Raw genomic sequence first — 15,079 nt, 5'->3', positions numbered from 1 at the left:
AAAAAAAAAAACAAGTTAATCTGAAAAAAAGAAGAGAGAGTAATAATAATAAATAAAATAGAAGTAGTGTGAGTAATAGATTTCATAAATATAGAATTTATAACAGAATGTCCTGCAGCACCCTGGTTCAGTCTTCAAATTGAGGATGGGTTTCCTAAACGGTAGGTCAATGTTCCTTTAACTGGGGGTGGAAATTCATGAATGGTGGTAAGTAAAAGTTATGTGATGCTTGGACCCCACCAGATTTTTTTTTCTAAGTAGACATTGATATGTATGAGAGGCACCAGCTGGAATTTTTTAACTTAAAGTAATTTCTTTTGTCGGCATGCCACAATACCGCCGGACCTAGGCAGAAACCCGTCGGCAACATATCTAAAGAAATGTACAGAGGTATATAGATAACAGAGGGTATGCACCCCCTGGGAACGGTTGACCATGTAGGCAGAGATAAACAAATAAACAGGCCGTATCTTCCACGTGGCCAGTTTAGACATCTCGGGGAAAGTAGAGCTAGCGGCAAAGATAAAAAGCCGCCATAATTGAAAACAAATAAACACCCCTTATCTCACACGGGGCCTCTCTAAAAACCTCGGGGAAAATACAGTAAGCCACCAGAAGCCGGCTTTCTTCAAAGAAGAAACCTTTCAAAATGAAAGGTAGGAAAAAGACTGACTTTCGCGAAAAGTCATTGGACCTTCTCACCCCCTATGAAAATAGAAGAACCAATAAAAAGTCAGAAATCAAAAGAAGGAGGAGTCAGAAGGAGAGGGGAGAAAATAAGCAAAAAGGGCAGGAGGAAGAGAGTTGAGAACAGTCTGAGGACAGGCGGAGAGAGTCTGGGACAGAAGGGGAGTTTGAGACTTGGACACAGAGGAAGACAGTGTGAGAGAGAAGGAAGGAAGGAACACCTCCGGGGATTCAGTAGCGGCAGCCGGGAGGCGAACATGGACGCTCTTCCGCGACAAACGCCAAGCCAACCGATGTACCGAAACAAGTAAGACCTTTTCTGTTGTAAGTTGAATGACAAGGATAGAATTAATAACTTAGAGTCAGTATAAATATCAAAGATCCCAACTGGTACTTCTCAATTCATAATCTTATAATTAAAGTATAAGGAAACAAGTCTACCATGCTCTCTCATAACAGTATTCTTGGTAATGTATATATAATTGTAAATATAAAACATGTAACAAAGACTTTACTTAATAATTAAGAATCCCTGCATGCCACCTCATATATAATAGCATAGTAAATTGGTGAACACGATACCATTGGAAAGGAACTCCAATAATTAATAATAGATATTCATATCTAGCATACCATGGCAAGAGGGTCCCTGGTTTCTAGTGTTTGAATTAAATATAGCGCATACTTTTTTAGTCGGGTCCCATCAGGAACCGATAGAGATACATAATATAAATATATAAATACAAATATATAATATAAATACATGAATATATGAATAAATTTCAATATAATACCTGTACAGGGAACCCCTAGTCGGGCTTAGAAACCCCGAAGCCCCTTACACGGCAACATATCATTTATGTCAGTTATAGATTACAGAAGGAACTCATATTAATTTATCTAGATTTTATTATTTTTACCAAGTTTAAAACCATAATGTACTCCATACTAGCTTTGAATAATTTTTGTTTCAAACTTGTTAGGAACTAAGTAATAAGTTATTTATCTTTTGAGATATATCCTGAGAAAGTCTATCACATACTGCAGTTAGGATTATTCTGACTGATTATAAATCCAACCCAATTAACCATTGCTTAAAAAAATCGTATGCTGAAATGTAGTTCATTCATCAAAGTAAGTTGTAATTTTGAATGAGTGGTGTAATGTTAATCAGATATAAGATAATAAATTAAATTTATTAATAACATTAATTTTATTTATTACAAAATTTTAAAAAATCTTGACACAAAAAACTTATTTTTTAAAAGAATTATTGATAAATAGATTTAAAATATATACATCTATGTATATTGAATATATAAATCTATACAAAAATTTACAAAATATTACATATTTTACTTCTATTTTACATATATTACCCTACCAAATAACTTAGTCTATACTTCCATCACTAATTATCAGAATATTGTCTTATTTTAAGTATTTCACTACTTTATTTCAAACCTAAAATTCTAACATTAATTTTTAATTTAAAATTCTGATAAGTCACATAGGCTAAAGTGGTGCTATTATTATGTTAGATCCCACCATTTTGATTTAGTTATTTACATCAAAATCAAAGAAAAATTATATATAAATGTGTTTCAATGTTTAGACTGGTACTTCCAATATACATAAAGTGTTCATGTAAATTATTTCCAGAGATTTGTCTGCCTCTTGAGTAAGTGTAGTGAGTTGTTCTGAATGTTTTCATCAGTTTGTAAATAATAATAACAACAATAATAATTATTATAATGCAAACAATATTTTGAAATGAAGCATTCTTAATGACACTATCATACACTGTTAACATTATTATAACTTTAGATTGATTTTGATATAAACAAAATTAAGTTTAATACACTAGCACCGAAACAACCTATTAGTTAATATGCATTCATTATTTCTACACCATAAATTAAAAACTTGATTCTGTGTGATTCTTGAGCCTTAGTTTAATAATCAGAATTTGAGCCTTTTTTTGCCACAGTTGTCATTACTGTATACTTATGAACTGCTTCATGTTTTTCATTAACTTCAAGCAGACCCATTTCAATAAGAAAGTTTTGACAATCTTGAAGAAACTCCTCTCCTTTCTCCTTAGGTAACCTCTTTTTGAATGGATTTATTGATTCAAAGTATTCTGAAACATTGAATTTCTAAGTCAACAAAAAAATTGAACTATCACTAGTATATAGGAATTGAGTTTTTATCTGATAAAAAAATGATAATATATACATATACATGTGTGTATGATCACATAAATATGCAATAAAAAAAAAAAAATTAATATGATAAAAGGGGCAATTCAGCTTGAAAAGACATTGCAAGAAAATGAATAAAATGTATAACTTTTTAATTTTTAAAAGTAGGTTTTATTATATATTTAAGTAATAGTTTTTTGAGTTCTCTATCTTATAAAAATAATGTTTTAAAAATTAATGAAATAAATTTGTATAAAAGTTTTCAAAAACAAATCATTAGGTCAGTTGGTATTAATATAAGCCAAAATAAGTTGGTATTAACAGAATAATCTTTTATATCCACAGAAGTGATTCGTACTAATAGTACTTGAAAAAAAAATCCCTAGAAATGTTCAGAATTCTTGTCTTATTTTCTGTATGCTTGATTGTTTTTATACATAGTAAAACTAAAGAACTGTTTTTTTTTAAACCCTCCCATAAAATAAAACTCTGGAATCACATTTACACAGACTTATATATATAGTTATAATATATAATTATAATATTATATAATATCACTCATGTTGAGTGGACATAAAATAAACTATATTTCTGCTTATTTTCATAAGGTGGATGATAATTTTGTATTGACTTTTGAATTAAAAAAAAAAAAAAAAAGGAAATTAATAGAAAAGTTAAAATAATAGTAAATTTATCTTTTTTTTCTATTCTACTAATTTTTTTTATCCATAGTTATTTTTCAAAAATCAAGAAACAATTTTTTTTTTACTAGTAACAGTAAAAAACTAAAACTTCTTTCAAAAACCTATTTTTATTTGACCAGTGTAGCCAAATAGTAAATTGATAAAACACTCACTAAAAATGTATAAAAATATTTCATAAAAATAAATATTTAAATCAAACAAAAGTGAGATTTATTCTTATTCAATTTTAAAATGAGTAAGAATGAATAAATATGTGAATACATATGTTTTCCTTATATTGCACTAAAACAGTATGATTTTAAATAATTGCTACTGAAAACTCTTAAAATCTAAAAAACCACATATTGTGTAACTTGTTGAATTGATACACAGTTTTTAATTCAATTTAAAGATAGGCCCTTAAATTTATTTTATTTTATTTTTCTTTTGGGTGGGGGCCTGACTGAAGTTTTTGTCTATTTCTTTTGTTGCCAAACCATGTTTAATAATGAAATATGATTTGTGTACATTAAATTGAAACAATATTCATGTGATTGAAATTAGTGATTCCAATTAAAAAAAAAAAATTGATATTCAAGTTCAGTTATTTGAGGATTGAAAAGGAATATTTAAGATATAACTCTATAATCATACCAATGAATGCTTTGGTTGAAGGGTGGACAAAACTTGTTTCTTTTGTGATGCATTTGATAACTTGAAATCCAGTTTCTTTTAATATTTTAATGTATTCTTCTTTTGGATCTTTTCTTGAGTTATGAAAAGCATCCCAGGTCTTCCAAATCTATAATACATAATTATCTAAATTAGATATAAAAAAAATGAAACTATTTATAAAAACAATAATGATTGGACTAACTAAGTTAAATATTATTTTATTATTAATAATATTATTTGGAATTTATTTTATCAACTTTCAGTTTGTCAGAAATACAGAATATAATTAATATAATATATTTTTTAAGAGTTATTAAAAGAGCTCTGGTTATTTTTAAATTGGAAGACTATTAATTACTGGTTAATTGTACACTAAAGTTTTTCAAATGCTTTTGGTAATATTTAAATACCATTTAATATTTATCAGTTTTAATTTAAATTGTTTCTGTAAGAGATGTTGAAGCTCTTTGTTGTTTTTAAATCAATGAGTAAAAAGCAATCTAGAGTTCTTATATTATTTATTAAAATTAATACCTGAAATATTTTTTATTACTCATATCTGGTAAAAAAATCCAATGGAGATCCTAGGATCTCCTTGCCACTAAGCAGTAAACAAAAAATTACCAGATAAATTGGAAATTGCCCAAAGCATGAAAGGAAGGATACATACAATTTAATAATTGAATTGACTTCAGACTATCAGGCAACACTATGTAATTTTATTTAGTATGTTCTATTTCTTAATATCATCTACCAAGAAGGTTTTTTAAAAACAATATTTCTGTATTTCATAGATATATTTATCTGTTCATTAGCAATGGTTCCCAGATAACTGAAATTATTAATGATACATTTTAATTTTTTAATACCTTTGTATAGGATTGCCATTTTGGGTTTTCCTTAAGTCTGCTAAATAGAATAAGAAACGGATGAGATATAGTGAACATTGTGACAAAATAACCACCATCTTTCAGCAAACTATAAATGTTTTCTGCTGCTTGTCTGTAAGTTATTAAATAAAAAATAATTAAATTTATTTTTTTAAATTACTTTAAAATATGATTTCAAATAAATAAATTTCTTACATCTGATCTTTAACCCAGTGAAGGCAGTAAAATGAAAATACTTTATCAAAAATCTCCTCTTCCCAGTTCATCCATATATTTCCATTGCTGATATCAAGCTGTTTGAAACAAAATTGATCGTTTCCATATTTTGCTTGAGCATATTTCACCATAGCTTCAGAAATATCGCAACCGACCTAAAAGGTTGGATTTTTCAGTAGAGTTTTCTGAATATGTTTCTATAACTTACTTTGTATGCTACTCACCACTCGATAGTCATTGGCCAGATATGAAGTGAGAAGGGAGGATGTGAGATCACCAGGTCCACAGCCAACATCTAGCACGTTTTCTCCTATAGACCATGGTAATAGATCTTTAACTTCTTCCAAGACCTCTTGTGCATCGCGTTTTTGCAATGCATTTACATTTGTATACAGCTCTGGATTATTCATTGTTTTCTACCCTGCAAATGAAATGAAAATTTATTTCCTTTAAAGTTGATAAATTTAATAAATGGTGGTATTTCCTAAAAGAAATTAGATCACTTTATAGTGAAATAGGTTTTGATTGTATAAATTTGATATAAAAACAACTATATCCCTACAAAGTAGTATCTTGGTTTTGGTAAGTGGTAATAAAGTACTATTTAAGGAACAATATTTATACTGCAAGTGACATCATTAGTGTCTACACTAAAGCACCAGTAGAACTCAAAATGGTCTCCTGACACCCAAAGTCAAAATCCACATCTGATAAATGTATCATCATCATGTATCATCATCATCATCAAAATCAAAAGATGGTTTTTTTCTATCCATGCAATGTAAAAACCTAGGCTCAGAAGTAGAAAGCGCAGGGCAATTTGGGGGGAGTTAAACAACTGCCTCGTTACTACAGCAGTGACGGTTGGAATCTAGCCTGGGGGGTCCCATGGAATGGAAACTTGACCTCCTTGCCATGGTTAGGATAGATTGATTACTTATAAATAATCTCCCCCCTCCCCTGTATGTCAGAAATGACCAGGAAGGGGATCATAAAAAAAATAGGGAGTGCAGTGTCTACTTATGGCTTGATTACTGAAATGAAATCTATTCTTTAGAAAATGGAGGTAAAGCAAGTCTGAGAATATCGTTTTAAGTAAAAATTGGATAAAAAAAATTTGCATAAAATGTGATTATTTTTACTTTAAATAATTTAAATGAAATATATATCTGAATTTTACATGGAATTACTCATTTAAGATCCCCTGAGTCTAAATAAACTAGTTTGTGTGTGTGTGTGTGTGTGTGAAGAGTCTATCTCAAATATATAAGTACATGCCTGTGAAGTGACTGCAACTTTCGCACTAAAATTTACTCTCCAAAAGAGTATTATGTTACTAACTTTACCAATTTCTCCAATACTTATGGATGATTATAGTTTGCCTAGAATATTTTTAGATTTTAACAGTTTTAAAAATTGTATAAAATATTTCCAATAATATCTCAAAAAAAATTATAAATGGCATCCATATAAATTTCATTTGAAAATGATCCACACATGGTGGTTTATCTTTCTCAGCTCTATTCTACACTATTTTTAATTTTTTTAACTTAAATGGTTCATCCACGCTACATATTTGAGTTATTCGGTATAATCTGTTTCTTCTACCAATCTAAATTGATTGTATATATTATAAAAATGTTCAATCTGTTAATTATTCGTTATATTTTCTTACATTAAAAATATTTATCCCTTAACTCAATGTTCAGGTTTTTAAGAAGAAAAATATTATTTTCTCCATTTATGATTTTCTGCATATTATTTCCCTAAACTTAGATTTGCTGAAAGCAAAATAACAATTCAAGCATTATAGAATGAACCATAATTTTTTATTGTTTTAAAATAGTATCAACTTTTTTCTAAATTAAAAGGTTATGGAGTTGCATAGCTAAAGAGATGATATTCAAGGCTAGAGAATAACTTATAGACCTACATTAGAAAATTTATAAATGAAGGAGATGCTCAGATCTGTTCATTATGCTATAAAAGAAACAGAAAACACAGAGCATTTTTTCTCCTTATGCTCAATTCTGTCTATATTTCATAGACAATGCTTTGATTTATTTGATGAACAAGATTTATTAATAGACATCCCTAATAATATATTATGGATGTCTATTAACCAAAAAAATAATATTAAAAAACAGTATAAATACAATTAAAAAGAGCTTAAAATTTCCATAAGTGCTTACCAAATGTTATAAAATGACTAAATAAAAACATAGTGTAAATTATAAATAACATATTTTCTTGTTTTCATAAAGACAATTTAATCATGATTATATAATCTTTACTGCTTACAATTTCCCTAAATATTATGAAATATACAAAATTAATGTTAATATGCCTTGCACTTGCACTATTATTTATTACTATTAATAAATTGACAATTTATTTTGTAGATTATCTGATACCTGATGCCTCAACACTATTTAGAAAAATCTGGATTTGCGAATAATTTAACTTTTGTAAATGATATTTCATATTCATCAGTTTATTGTGTTATTTTATTCATCTTTTCTTTGGGGGAATTTATGTATTGATTGAACTAAGCTAGTAATAAAAGTAATTCTTACCTGAATATATGTAATTATTTTTTAAAAAAAATTAGAAACATTTTTCATTTCTCTTGAATATTGTTACTAATAAAAATTCAAAACATTAAATCATCACAAATCAATTTTAGAATTATTTGAATACACTGATGGATGAAGATAAATGTTAGAATGAAATTAATTAATAAGGACTTTTATGTGAGTTTCAATAAAATTTAGTTTTAATGAAATTATAATAATTGGTTCCTCAGTAAAGATGTCATAGTTTTTTTTTTCAATAATCCAAAAACAAGTATGTAAGTATTCATTCAGAATTTTATACTTCGTAATGAAAATGTCTTGAGTTGCTTGAATGCTTGAAAATTCAAGTGGTTGTGTTTTTAGTTAGTTATGGTTAGCAAGAATCAATCATCTTACAAAAAAATAAGTAAATAGAAAATTTGGCTTTGATAACTATGATAATTACTCATTCATTCATATATGATACAACAATCTATCACTGAAGTCTCTTCCAAAAGTCTCTGCCATTTTCCTTTATCTTGTATGTTAGTCATACAATCTTCTTTATTTAGTAGGTTTCTCACCGTCTGTGCCGACACTGTCAAAAAATCTAATGTTGGGTCTCTCTAGTTTTCTTATTTGATGAAGGACATCTTAGACCTATTTTCCCAGAATTTCACTTTTTTCTATTCTGGTGGTATGCCTTGCCTACCTTAGCCTTCTGATTTTCTTGAATATTTCAATCTTTGTATTGCAGCTACAAAGAAGGTTAAAGGTCCAAAATTTTTCTTCTTCACTGGATATTACCTTCTTTGATCAGGCTGAAGATTATTTGCCATTTTTTTTCTTTCAAAAATGAGTAATTTATTTCCAATGGCTTTCATCGATGTCCAAGCTTCAAATTCATAGTTGAGGATTAGATTTTTTATTTTAGTCTCACCTCAGTTTGATTAGTAATATACTTACCTTTCAATAATTTAATCAGTCCAAAGTAGCATTTATTTGTTCCTGTTAATTTACAACTCTCATCCTGCAAGGAATCGTTTTATGCTTTTGCCTTCATGCCTAAAATGCTACATTGGCCTATCTTTCATTTCATTCAAGTATTTGAAATGCATGCATTTTGCACCTCATGAAAGTGACATCATTTGGTAATTTACTCCTTGGTGTGTAGTTAAAGGTGATACGTAGATATTTCTTTTAATTATACTCAGGAGTTTTACATTTACTTGCCATATCATTTATTACGATAAAAACAAATACATAAAAGTGTGTAAACTGGAATAGTGGAATGAATGTACCATAAATCCTGGTTCGATAATTTTTTTTTCTAGAAATAAAACTTGTGTTTTTTTTATGGTGTAACCTGTTGCTTAGACAGTGATAGACTAGTTCACGAGTTATTGTGTGATTGGGTTTTCATACAATATAAATATTTTAAAAATTGATAAATACAAACTTTTAATAGGAATACAAAAATTTCTTAACTGTCAACCCCAAAAATACATTTTTATATTAATTTATATAAGTCACAACATATCCAGTCTGCTTTATCTTTTATGATAGTTTAAAATTTAATATTAAATCATTATTGCTTGTATGAAAAAGATTCTCTAAAATCACATTACTTTGATTTCTGACAAATTTAGTTATCATGATTTTTGGGATATGTTATATAATTTAGTTAAAAAATGTTTTCACAATAAATCTTAATTTTACTTTATGTATCATCATATGATATTTTAAATTCTCCCATTTAAAAAAATAATCAAAATTGCTTTGCAACCTATATCCAGAGGTAGGCAAAAATTAGCTATAGTATGACCATTATTCATGAATGAACCATTGGTAATAATATCTTATCCATGGCAGTTTTAACAATTAGTTTCAACAGCTAATTATTGCCAAAATCAGCCTGTAATTTTACTTTAGTCATGACAACTGTGATTTAGCTTTTTCATAAACCTTACTGACTTGAATAATTTATATGACATTAAGGGCCATTGCACCAGTAAACCAGTCTCTGGTTAAACTAAAACTTTCATAACCTATATTTGTCCAAGAATAAAGTAACTTAGCGACCTGTTTCTGGTTTACAGTTGCGTTACCAAGGTAGCCTAAAACTGAGATAAATGCTAAAAATTGTGGCTCCAATTTGAAATTGATTCAACAGCCCCTTTTGATAGTCGAAATCGCTGAAATAACTCTTTATGCGACCATTGTAAAACATTATCAGGTTTTTTTCATTATTGCCTGAGCAACTAACTCTTTGAATTCTATAAAATCTTTGATCTTGATCACTCAATTAGATCCATTTTATTAAATTTGGAAAGAATGTGAATAATGATGGAATACCCCTTTGCCAGATAACAGATTTCAACTGGAACTATGAAAAATTCTTGCTAAGGAACGTCATGGAAACCGACGCTCGGTTCGGAACGTTGTGGGTTCGATTTCCACCTGGGGCTGTTAATATCTATTTTTCGACGGTCTGAAAAAAAAAAAAAATGAATCTTGACACTCCCACCTTGGTTAGTACGCGGCGGCAACTCAGGTAGCCCCCAGGGGTTGGCAAAAAAGGACCACTAGACCCATTTGGCGGACTTGTTCCCACCATTGAATACCAACACCAAGTTCCATGTTTGGTTAATCACATTAACACAGATTTGCTCTATAGCTCAGTTTAACCGACTATCATTGCCCGGCAAAATTTATCTGTATTTTACCTGAGATTTTAGAAATCTTACTTAAAACTGTGATGGTGCAATCGGCCTTAAGTGTTATACTGTTTATAATTATAAAAAAATATCATAATAGTTTTCGTATAGAATTGAGAAATACGTTTTTAACTTTTACTACTCCCATAAATATATTTACAGTGTGATCAGAGCACATAATTCTAATGTGAACTAAATAATTTTCATGATAATTATGAACAAATAATTTCAATAATTATTAAGTGAAGATTTATCTTTACCTCGTTTCTGGCGTGTATGAGGACGTGAAGAGTTAGGATTGCACAATGCGACCCTAGCACAGAATGAAATGGCAAGACGTTATATAGTAGTCCACTATCACCCAGGGGTCAGCAGTGATTTAACAACCAAGGTTGTCATGAGCTTTCTTCATATCTGCAAGTCTATGAAATTTGTCTTCACAAATATGACTGATAAATATATAATATATTTGTAATCCCATATTAAGGCATTTCGAAATAATGGGGATTAGCGGCTAACCCAATTTTTAATTAAAGGCTAACCACATCTCCAAAAATATAAGAATAAAATATTTTGTACCTTCCTAATTTTTTTTTTTTTTTTTTTGCTTGAACAAAATGACATTAAACTATATCAAGACTCAAACATAATAACATATTAACCTGTTATTATTTTTTTTTTCTGCCCCCTCTTGTAAGCGGAATCAAGGAAAAAGTTGTGGGAAAGTTAAAGTTTAGGAATTCAGGACTGCCACATTTTATTTATAAAAAATGAATGTTACGAAAGATTCATTTTATGTTTTTAGTCAGAGGATTTTTATGTCCACAACAATGATTAATTTTTTTCTATTACGTATTTTTGAATATCATACATTCTGTTCTAATATGATAAAACTTGATCGAAATAATGATTGTTGACTTCTGTTACTAAATACAGGAAAAGCTTTGTTTCCCAGAGATTTATGAAAGTAAAGCTAAGATGTATTTGAATATAAAAATATTGGTCTGACCATAGCAATGAGAAATGAAGTGACAATGAAAAGTAGGACAGCAATGAAATATTGAAATATAATTAATTAAATGTCTATCAGAGTGAAACGTTTACCAAGATCAAATTATAACCAAAGTCCATGCAGTAAAAAACCCCAAAAAATCAAGGTATATGCATAACAGAAAGAAAAAAGCAATAGAGCTCACCTGTAATGACACGTTGGTAAATCTTTGATTTTATTTCACTTGAAATATTATTGAGCATTAGTTGCAATAAACAATTTTTCCATCAGTTGTAAAAACCGTTTAATCTTTAGTTTTGGATGGTTCAGCACAAAATTTTAACTTTGATCTAATTGACACACTAATCTTAGGCATTTTAAAACTAATAAGTATTACCAATCGTAAGGTGAATAACCAACTGATTAAACTTGAAGGGGAGAGTCATGTCTAAGACGGACAGTGTAATGGAAATTCGGCAAATGAAAAAATTCATAACTATTGTTAGAAGTGAAATATTGAAGGTAGGGTTTATTCTGCTACTAATTATCTGAATATGAACTTTCCACTGTAATCTGTAATTTTGTCTTCATTGTTGTATTTTAATTTATTATTTTTATTTTGTTTAAACTGAAATAGTCTAAATATATGAATTTATTGTCAAATGTGCAAAATAAAACTGTGCTAATTGAATCTAAGTCACTGATTCATTTAGACTTCTGATCAGCGGCTTAAAAAAATCATGGAAATAAAATATACAATTACGTAAAAATCAGGGTCTTGATTATAACTAACATAATGGTTATCTTTGGAAAGCATTTTATTGGGACTTAAAAACAGTTCATTGTTTAAGAGTCTCCGATTTATAGAAATTAAATAGGCTATTTTTCAATCCTAAATTGCCCACCTTAGTATCTAGGATTCGTTCAACTAATTATAAAATATTTTAACTTTTATGAAAAATGAGTTTTGGATTATAACAATCGGTTCAGGGATGTATTTGCATGTCTTGGAGTGATAGTGATTTAAGTCTATGTTTCCTCAAGACTGATAATGTATGTAATCTGATGATTTTGTCGGTATAAATGTGAACTGTTTTCTTGAATGGATAGTGGATTGAGCCTGAAATTATCCTGATTTACCCTAACAATTAATTACTGTCCTGTATGATTTTTGTTAAAATTAACATTTTTTAAAATTAGGAATTCATTATTATTTCTTTCCACTTTACATTTAAAAATTTCATAATAAGTGTAAGTATCTTATATAGTAAGGAACAATATATGTTGCTAGTCCAACTATAAATATCTTTTGAGGTCAGAATTAGTGCTCAACCTGATCATTACTTAAAACTTTCTTCACTAACTGAAGTTCATTGAACAAGATTTTATGTCCTCGAGTTGAACTCTGTACAATTTGTGTACATTACTAAATATTCCTCTCGAGATGCTATAAAATGAGGTGGATATGGTTTGGCTTAAACCATAAGTTTATATTTCACAAAACTCTTTTTATTTTCGCTCAACTTTTATCTAAAGTTTGAAGATAGAGATTGAAAATTTCAGCTATCACTTTATATAGTAATAGAAATAAGCAATACCAATGTCAATCCATATTGAAACGTTGTCGCTTAATTATATCACATCTTAGAATACCCAATTATGTTACCATTTTTTGTATTTTTACGTTGCCTTCTCTAGAAACTTGGTTTGTAACTATTCTAAAGTTCTAACTCCCCAGAATGAAACTTATATATATATATATACGGTTAATAAAATTGTTAGGGAGTGGAAGTAAATTAGCGAATTATTTATTTTGTTTTTCATCTAGCTAGTAGTACTTTCAATACGCTTATTTCATCTGTTATGCCTCGTATTTCTCATGAGAATTTTCATTCTTCCTTCAATTCTTTCTCTTAATGCTATTTTATACTAGCTACCATTTATCTTACATTCAGGTCTCCTTTTACAGTATTCCTCAAAGAACTTATAATTTTCTTTAATCTGTTTTGTCCATTTCCCTCCTTTCGGCTATAAATAGTCAACAAAAGCTCCATTCCAGAACTTTAAACTGCTTCCCGCTTGGACTAGCTTCTACCGATCCTGTGATATTTCATCTTGCTAAAATCAATTGACCCATTCGGTTTATATTGGCTTCTGAGTTCGTAACTGTTTTTATTTATTTTCGTCCAGGATTGGGCCGTGAATCCTATTCCAAACCTCCAACCAGGATATTTTTTTTTCGGGATATTATAGAGGACTAGGATATTATTGTCGGTGTTCAGTCCTGGTTCAGTCCCTTTCCCTATGAGTCTTCGTTCTAACCCATTAGACAGCGAAAGCTTAAGAAATTCAGGAATAAAGGATTGGATATGAAGGACAATTAGAGGGCATATATAGAGTAAAGGTAAGAAGTTAACTGGCAGTTGTCTCTTTAGTCATCTTTTATGACAAACGGTAAATGCCGTTAATACTACTTTATCTTCAAGCCCACAGGGTCAAACAAGACAGTCAGTAATAAAATATCGGAAATTGTATTATTTTTGTGCTTGTTAACATTTTCTTTTATGTAGAACAGAACAATTAAAAGAAATTTTTTATGGTTTACAAAAGAAGACATTCATTCGGTATTGTTAATTATATTAAGATTACTTATATATTTAAATTTAAATCAAAACGAGTTCTTTTGAATTCTATTATCTGCCAATTAGTTCAAACATAATTTCAATGCAATAATTACAGACAGTTTTTCATTATTTCTTACTATTATATTTTACTGTTGATTCTTTTTATCAAACGAGAAATTGATTTTGGTTTAAAAAATATTTCTAAATCAGTTGCGTTTTATTATGAGCATCAGTAAATTGGTATAATTTACCAATTACATTTTCAAATACATTTGTTTGCTGTTGGTATTTCATAATACTTCAAATTTTTGTTTCATAGTTTGGTTTCTATCTGACTCTTTTATCTTTAGATAAGTGAAATCACGTTTTAATGACGACAAATTGAATGGTTTGTTTAGACAATGCTGATTTGACAATTTTTTTGTATATCGGCCTTCAAATCGGACAATAACATCGTGGGGGTAAATAGTAGATGAAACAAACAACAATTGAGACGTAGAATCCGGAAAAAAAATTACAACATATTCTAATTTTTATTTTTTAATTAGCATGCGTTTAATTAAGTGCGACCCGAGGCAGCGCTGTTGATCGTTTCGTTACGGCCAGTTCGTTTTAATGTATATACTTTTATGGTCAGGAAAATTATATTTTTCGTTATTTTCTTAAAAAGTATTTACTTTTTGTAGTATTATATGTTTTAAGCATGTGCTTTTTTCATTTTTTTTTTTTTATAGATTTTAATTGTCTATTACTTATGTGCGAAAATATGTTAGAATTTAATGTATACATATTGTTACTTTATTTTATATTATATTATTTTTTTATTATTGTATTATA

The 15,079-nt window shown here is 28.8% G+C and overlaps 1 protein-coding gene across 1 annotated transcript; it reads right to left on the bottom strand.

Annotated features, from left to right (window-relative positions):
- Window positions 1-1,864: 1,864 nt before the first annotated feature.
- LOC106690143 (juvenile hormone acid O-methyltransferase) lies at window positions 1,865-10,993 on the bottom strand. The gene is made up of 6 exons (XM_014435467.2): window positions 10,888-10,993; window positions 5,580-5,776; window positions 5,335-5,510; window positions 5,119-5,251; window positions 4,229-4,376; window positions 1,865-2,830 (listed from the first exon to the last, which is right to left on the bottom strand). The coding sequence occupies exons 2-6, from the start codon at window positions 5,763-5,765 to the stop codon at window positions 2,643-2,645; spliced, it is 831 nt and encodes a 276-aa protein (XP_014290953.1). The 5' UTR covers window positions 5,766-5,776; window positions 10,888-10,993; the 3' UTR covers window positions 1,865-2,642.
- Window positions 10,994-15,079: the final 4,086 nt, after the last annotated feature.

The sequence above is a fragment of the Halyomorpha halys genome, unplaced genomic scaffold (genome assembly GCF_000696795.3).
Source record: "Halyomorpha halys isolate HHAL.00 unplaced genomic scaffold, Hhal_1.1 Scaffold1591.1, whole genome shotgun sequence".
In the NCBI taxonomy this organism is placed as follows: Eukaryota; Metazoa; Arthropoda; class Insecta; order Hemiptera; family Pentatomidae; genus Halyomorpha; species Halyomorpha halys.
This window is presented reverse-complemented; position numbering and strand designations above follow the sequence as displayed.